This window comes from Vespula vulgaris, chromosome 25 (genome assembly GCF_905475345.1).
Source record: "Vespula vulgaris chromosome 25, iyVesVulg1.1, whole genome shotgun sequence".
NCBI lineage: Eukaryota > Metazoa > Arthropoda > Insecta > Hymenoptera > Vespidae > Vespula > Vespula vulgaris.
The window spans coordinates 642,028-650,488 of record NC_066610.1 but is presented as its reverse complement, the minus strand read 5'-3'; the positions used below and the strand labels follow the sequence as shown (position 1 = coordinate 650,488).

The 8,461-nt window shown below is 24.7% G+C and overlaps 1 protein-coding gene across 1 annotated transcript; it reads left to right on the top strand.

The window, feature by feature from the left end:
* The first annotated feature begins 2,558 nt into the window (after positions 1–2,558).
* Positions 2,559–6,270, top strand: LOC127072417 (odorant receptor 13a-like). Its single transcript, XM_051012846.1, has 6 exons — positions 2,559–2,794; positions 3,648–3,933; positions 5,016–5,115; positions 5,185–5,295; positions 5,407–5,562; positions 6,044–6,270. Exons 1-6 carry the CDS (start codon positions 2,563–2,565, stop codon positions 6,092–6,094), a joined length of 936 nt encoding a protein of 311 aa, XP_050868803.1. The 5' UTR covers positions 2,559–2,562; the 3' UTR covers positions 6,095–6,270.
* The last annotated feature ends 2,191 nt before the right edge of the window (positions 6,271–8,461 follow it).

The following is an 8,461-nucleotide window of genomic DNA, read 5'->3' as shown; positions in this document are numbered from 1 at the left end:
ATCGAAACGAACTCAAAAATTCTCTTTTTTCTTTTCTTTCTTTTTTCTTTTTTCTTGTCGTTAGTCGCATGAACTATTCAACAAACCAATTTCAATCCCTTTCGTACGTAGTTTTCGTCGGGAGTAGATCGTGTCCCAGCGAACAGACCGTCGGCGACTTTTGAGTGAGCAAAATGGAAGGAACCAGAGAAGTATGGTGATAAAGTCATTTTATTTATTTATTTTTTATAAAATGTTATCAGTTCGTTTGACGAGTGTGATGTTTTGTGAAAATAATCGTCCCGAGTGAATTTGTTAGGACTCTTATGAAGGAAAAAGCCATTGTCACGACTTCAAAAAATCGAAATCTTTTCTTTCCTTTTTTTTTTTTGGCATTTTCCTAACTCTTGATATCTACGACAAAATATTGGTAATTTTTTTTTAAAGTGCAATTGAAACTATCCTTATTTTTTCTCCTTTTAAAATTTTTATTTTTTGAATCCTTGTCATAATTTCGAATATTCGTAATATTGTTTTGAATTTTTGTTGACAAGTTGATTGTTACAGTGTTACTTCCTGAAACTGCTAATTATATTCCCGATGAAGTTATGGTATGATTATCTTTAGTTAATTTTTGAATTAATTGATTCGCATGTCAAGTGACGTTGAATACGAAAATTTTTTAATTATATAAACGAATAGAAAAAATGCTTCGTCAATTCATTAATGATTGTTACTAACAACTATTCGTTTTCGTTAACATATTATAATGATGAAATTGAGAATAATATATATCTATTTTTATGTTTTTCTAATTTAAATATAAATTATTATTTCGAATATCATTGATGAGTGTAAACAAATGTTTGATTTATTACTACAATATTTGAAATTTATTGTTATTTTTTTTCAACTTTATGCAGTATTTGTGCTAACAAATTTACATTTTTAAACGATTCATTAATAGATATGCACAACCATATGTCATTTGGGTATTACAGATAAGAGTATAATTTAATTTAAGCACCATAATGATAATTAATTATTATAATAAAATTATTATAATTGTGATAATTGTATTGTGGTTTTTTGAATGAGGTATGAAAATACTATAGCAATCAATGTGTCATGTTTCAATGTTTAAAAATTTATCTTCCAATTATTATATACTTATATATTTATATTATTATGTATCTATATATTTATGCATATCTCATAATATGTTTTTTTTTAACAATTTTTGATTTTTCATAATTTACATAATTAGTATTTTTGAATACCGTATATAAATGTATTTTAACATTATAGATATTCCGATATTTTGATTATATTTATAAAAGGATATTATTATGTGTAAATTTATTGACGTGTAAAAAAAGATTTAATTTAAAAAAAACAATATTTGTATTTTCGAAACGTCACAATGACTTCTTTTATATGACTATTATGAATAATATTTCAGCTCAACAAATTTTTTAGTAAAATACATGGATATGTAATAATTTAAGTTTTTTTTTTTCATAATTTTCTTTTAAAATTTAAATATAAAAAAATTCTAACTTTGCATATCTTTCTTCATTGTTTATTAATTATGAAAATATGAGTTTACGGAATGTTTTCAATACCATAAAAGTGATAACGTTGAATATTTGCATTACAAAACTTTTCTTATTTTCATTTTTAGTTAATAATAGTTAATTGCTATCTGATTAATCTTTTCTGTTTATTAATTTTTTTGGACTATACTTTTGTCATTTTTTGATATTAATCTTTCTTTAACATATTCCTTTGTAACTTCTTTATTTCATTATATTTATTAAAATATTAAGTACAAAATAAAAAAGATTAATAAAATATAAAAAATAGTGATATTCCATTGGTTACAGCGTTAACATAATTTATTTTTCATACTAATTAGACTAAAACTTCTTAGAGGATTTGGAAAAGTCTCGATCATTGATTTATTTATTAGTGTATAAGTAATGTCGGAATGTTTAATACAGAGTGGATCAAAGGAATCAATAGTAAACTTTGCATATCAATGAATTTATTATAATTAGACTATTTAGACGAATTTCTTTTTTCCAGAATGAAAACCTACAAAGTATACAATCTACTTGACAATCCGAAAGAGAACCATTAGCCTTGAAAAACGTCAAAAAGGAGTAATTAATTTTTGAAATCACGTGGATTCCCTTCGTTCCACATTGGTATTAAAAATTCTGACATTAGATACCAACATATTTGCCAATCGAATAAAATTTTTTCGAATCACACTTTAGACTCATTATTATTCAAGCTATGAATATTCTTGGATCTCCAATTCTGTAGTATAGTACATCGCCGTTTTGTATTATCTTTTTCAAGGTTATAGATTTCACCAGAACCATGAAAGCTTTAACGTGGAGCAAACGATTGCTTAGTTTTTGTGGGGTTTGGCCAATGGAAATTCGGGACTCGTTGTTCGTACCATTTCTATTTTACGGATGTCTTTACAGTTTTTTAGGAGTTCTCGATATGATCGATTATATCAAAGATTTCCGTTATGTACTGATAAACATTAGGGAGAATATGCTAATGTTAATGACACTGATAAAATTTGGGATGTGCCGAATAAAATATCGATCTTTATCAAGATTTTTGACAGAAACGGAAAACGATTACATCGTCGATAATTATAAAACCAAAGAGGAGAGACTGATTTTTATGAAATATAACAAACTTTCCTATATATTCTTCATGACTGCGTTCCCAACGATGACCTTCATAATTCTTTTGTATTATTTTAAAACTGTCATACCGAGTATTCTCATGGGTAATACAATCATTTTTAATTTTTCTATTATATATTATTTTTTTGTGAACTTATTAGATTTCCTTCTAATTAACTTATAAACGATATTGGAATATATATATAGGTATAAAATTTTCTGACAAGAGTTAGCCGATTACAATAGAGAAGTTTTTATTTACTGAGATATTGTAGGTCATTGCGATGACAATTTTGTTTTCTTAAATAGGAACCTACATTTTTGGTAATTGCAATATCAAAAATCTATATAAATCGATTCTATATAAATGAATAAGTAACTTTTTATTTGAACATTTTCATATCCATTTTCAATTGTTGGACATATTTTAACGATGTTCGAGATTGGAACTATTTCTCTCAATACTATCATATTTCCGGGACAAAAACTTGTATCGCTTTATTTTGAACATCCGGTATACATGTACGTATACAAAATTGCATAATGGATTAAAAATTCATATGTTAAAATTATATGTTAAAAACTGAAATTTTGAATAAATCAAATAATTATATGTTAATATAACAATTATAGTAATGTGATATTAATAAACGATAATAATAATAATGTTAATAATAACAATGAAACAAAAAAGGAAAAGAGATAGAAAAAAATAGTAACAAATATAATAATAATAAAATATTGTGTATAAAAATTAATTTCATAATAAATAACGTATATATGTAATATATAATATATCTATATACAATATATAGAAAATTAATTTATTTTAAATATAAAATATAGTATGACGAAAAATTTGTTCCTTTTCTGCATTCGGAAAAATAATAACAATCAGTGGGAATGATAAAAAAGAATTACGTTATTAACGTAAATAATAATTTTTTCTCTATGTAGTTATGGCGAATTCTTCATTGGAATATAAATTACCTTATAAAATAAAGCCATTATTGAAACCATACGATGCAAAAAGTTATGCATTTGGCTGCATATACGAATTTTTGCGTATAACAATGGTTATTTCCGGTTATACCGGAACTGATTGTTTATTGGCTTCTACCGGATTTCATCTTACTGGTCAATTGGCTGTATTGAAGTACAAAGTAAAGGATGTTTTAAATGATACCGATGGTTGTCGGCAGGGAATTCGAAAAATGATTCTTCGGCATCATCGTTTGATAAGGTGATAACATTTTTCTAATTAAAGTATTTAATTCATACAGGAACCTCTATTGAGTGAAATATATTATATTTTCTTATTTTAAACTGTACAAATGTGTAAAACGTTATGAATTACGGGACGTGAGTTTTATTTTTTATTGTATTTGTAAGATATAAATTTTTGGTAATTTTTTCTTCTTTTCTTAGAGGTTAATTGTATTTTCATAATTTCATGAATAGAATTATACAGTTTTGTTCTCTAGTAGAATTATTTTTAACAATATGGGTTATTATTAACGAGATTGTAAGGAATTTAATTAGGAGAAAAATTTCAAATGTTACAAGTTCTGTCGTAGATTTGTGCGAAAGGAAAATACGTTTTCAACGATGCCATATTTGTTCTAACATTCAAAATGGAAGAAGTATATTTTTGCTATAATTATATGTATATATAATATACTATATCATTTATTATAGTATTATTACTATAATAATAAATATTAATATAATAAATATAATAAAATAATTATTAATCTATAAAAATAATGTATTAATCTAATATATTAATCTAATCATCTATACAAATTTATTATTAATTATAAATAACTATTAATAAAGTACTATTTTATTAAGTATAGTATATATAATATACTATATTATATATAAATATAATATATTATATCATTTTTATATTTGTTATGTTTAGTATAACTTTGTGTGTATATGAAAGTATCTTTTTTTATATTAGTTTACTTTTTGTTTGCATTTTATATCGAAAAGTAACATTTGGTATAGTTTTAATCACTCAAGTCTCTTTTTATTCACATTATTTTAGATTTAAAATTGAATAAACTTTTGCTTGAATATGTTTATTCAAATAGAAGAAGCTATTAACATTTAATTTTTTTCATAGAAAAATTCTAAAGAGTTGCTTTTTATCCTTGATAGGCTTTCCTTACCAAAAACAGAAATAACTCTAGTTTCATAATTTTTAACATCAACACGGATTAAGCCTACTTTTCAGTAGAACAGATTGGGTTTTTTTTTTAGTATGAGCAAGATGTCATTATGAAAAATATTATATTTTCTTCGTATGTGTTTCAGATTAGCGGATACATTAGAAGATAGTTTTAACATCGTTATTTGTCAACAATTGTTAGGTACAACGATTCAAATTTGTATGACGAGTTACGAAGTACTTTCCGTACGTAGACAGAAATCTATTCAAATTTTGCACTATATATCGTCTAATAAATAATTTTCAATTTTATAGAGTTTAGCGGTATTCGAAGGAATCGGTATATTAACGTTTGCAATATACGTTTTCATTTTGGCGAGTACATTGTTCACTTATTGTTATATCGGTGAATGTCTTATTGACGAAGTAATTAATCGAATTCTTATTTAATTATTTAATTAATTGAATCCATAATTTGATTTATTCATTTATTGATACGACTTTGCTTCCTTTGTTTTTTGTTCTTTTTTAATTCAGAGCACGAGCTTGTCTGAAGCGCTTTATCATTGCGATTGGTACGAGTTATCGACAATGGATGTAAAAACGATTTGCATTTGCATGATTCGTGCTAAAAAACCACTGCGATTGACTTGTGCAAAGTTTTGTGATGTATCTTTGCGTACTTTTACTGATGTAAGTCGTTATTGTTAATATCTCTGCTTCTTCTTTTTCTTTTTTTTGTCTCTGAGGATACAAATTTTTTTTTCTCTATTTTTAAGTTTTTATTTTATAATTGGCATTTAATTAATCGTTTTTTTTCTTATTTTATAAATTACATATTATTCTCTCGTGTCCATTTCGTTTTGTTAATTAATGATTCGCATTTTACAAGTCTTCATTTTCTTTAATACTTTTTATTTTTATCTGTTGGTGATTTATTGCTTTTATTTCTTAATTTTTCAACATTTATCAAGATGATGTTTTAATTTTTTATTATTTTTTCTATTTGTCATTTGTATGTTTTATTTGTTTTATTTTTGCAAAGAAATATTATATCTTGCTGATAATTTTATTTCTTTTTTTATTAGTTTCCTGAAATTTTATTTCGAATATTTTCGATAATTTTAACTTTTCGAAGTTCAAAAGGTTTGTCATCTTTTTGTAAATTTTGCAGATAATGAAGACATCGATGGCGTACCTATCAGTATTACGAACTTTTATGTAAATGAAATTGTGAAAGAAATAGTCTTGAATAATTATTACTGGAATGTTATTTATGACATCCTAAAAAAAAATTTTGAAGATACTGCATATAATAAAAATGCATACAACCATGTTATTAAGATAAATATTCATAAGATAAATAGAGAACATATTTGTTCTTTATATGAATATATCTGACTCAAGTTTTCAGTTCTAAACTAACTTCACATTTTTGTTATTTTGTTAGAAATTTTTATAAATGCATATGTGTATCCCAGATTCGAATCTTGTGCATGTATTTCAATATTAAATTTATTAAAAAAAAATTTATAAAAAAAAAATTTTGTCTTTAGAATAATTAAATATTTTTTTTAGATGATTATGAATATTACAAAAATTATAATTTATAATTTGTGTAATATACATTTTGATTATTTTTAAATGTATACCTCCATTAAATAGATTTTATATTTAACTATAATTTTAATTTTACATATGTGAATTTAATTTGAAAATTATTAGATATTAAAAGTTATTAATCAGAGTTGAATAATGTATATGTTGACTATATATTTAAATAATAATTCAAATAAAATTAAAAATGTTACAAAATATATATACACACATATACTTTCTAATTTCTATTATATTTATATTATTAATTTGCAAATTATAGACGACTGAGAATAAATATGAATGAATATATGTGTGTATGTGACTGTTGACATTGCATATGATTGTAAGTGCTGCTTGTAACGAAAAAAATTAATAATTCAAACACTAAGTTTATTACCATCAATAATAATTAATCGATTATATATATTTACCGTAATCGATCTTTCGAGTAATATAATATTTCTGAGCTATGTCCTTAATCATAATAAAATGAAATGCACTTTGCTAAATACCAACTTCAAAAAGTCCTTTTGGCACGTAAGTAATAATTTTTCTCACTTAAAAATATTCTTGTTTAACCTCCCATGTATAATTGAATTTAGCAACAATTTTTCTTATTTCCAGATGTGGTCCCAAACATTTTTAACAATACCATTCTTATGACACCGATGCTCTAACATGCTTTTTGTAAACTACATGACGACCGGTTAGAAGAGAACTGACAACAAGAAGACTCGTGGAAGACTAGTATTCAATTACTTAACGACTTGGATACCTTTTTAGTTTCTTTTTTCTTTTTCTATTCCGTAGTTAAACTCTACTCAATAGTGAGCGTTGCTATATCTTTTTTTCGCTCGAGAAATATTCACGTGGGCGTTACGTAGAAACTTTCGACGGATATAGAGTCCAATAAAAAGAGAAGATAAGGTATATTCTTTTGAGAGAAAAGGGTAGACAAAAATGATTAATGCAAAACAAGGTCCGCCAAATATTGATCAATTATTGTTGAGTCTATTTCGTTCGTTAACGACTCACCCCTTCTCATTTCCTTTTTTTTTGGTCTGTACCTTCGATACGGATCGAAACGGACTCAAAAACTGTCTCATTTCTCTTTTTCTTTTCTTTTTTTTCTTCTTTTTTTCGTTAGTTGCATGAATTATTCAACATAGCGTTTTCAACCCCTTTCGTATATAGTTTACGTTGGAAGTAGATCGTGCCCCCACGAACAGTCCGTCTGCGACTTTCGATCGAGCAAAATGGAAGGAACCAGAGAAGTATGGTGACAGCATCATTGTATTTATTTATTAATTTTTTTTTTTATAAATAGTTATCAGTTCGTTTAACGAGTGAGATATTTTGTGACAATAATCATTTTGAGTGATTTTATTCCGATTTTCATGAAAGGAAAAGCCATTGTCACGGTTTCAAAAAATTTGAAATTTTTCCTTTTTTTTTTGCATTTTCCTATTTCTTGAGATCTCGATAAATATCGGCAACTTTTTTAAAGCCGAAACTACCGTTTTTTTTATTTTTAATGTTCATTTTGATTAACCATCAACATGAAAATTCGTAATTTTTTTTAACACGTTGATTACTACAGTGTCATTTTATGAGATTGTTAATTAATTTCTCGGTGAAATCATAATGTGATTATTTCTAATTGATTTACGAATTAATTAATTCATATGTCAAGTGATATTAAATAAAAGCATTTTTTAATTATAGATATGAATAGATGAGGATTTTTAAAATTCTTTGTTAAATCATTAATGATTATTATTAACAATTTTTTCATCATCTTTAAAATTATAATGATGAAATTGATAATAATAAATATTTATGTTTATGTTCTTTTAATGTAAATATAAATTATTATTTCGAATATCATTGATTAGTTCATTCATGTTTAATGATTCAAAAGTTAGTTAACATATTTAATAAAAAATTATACTTTATGACGATATAAACAAAGGTTTAATTTATTATCGCCATA

Bases quoted from the DNA above. Each gene is read 5' to 3' on its own strand.
- LOC127072417 (XM_051012846.1), top strand. From the start codon at position 2,563: ATGACACTGATAAAATTTGGGATGTGCCGAATAAAATATCGATCTTTA. The intron at 2,795-3,647 runs GTAATACAATCA...TTCTCTATGTAG, and splicing joins CATACCGAGTATTCTCATGG to TTATGGCGAATTCTTCATTG. The intron at 3,934-5,015 runs GTGATAACATTT...TATGTGTTTCAG, and splicing joins CGGCATCATCGTTTGATAAG to ATTAGCGGATACATTAGAAG.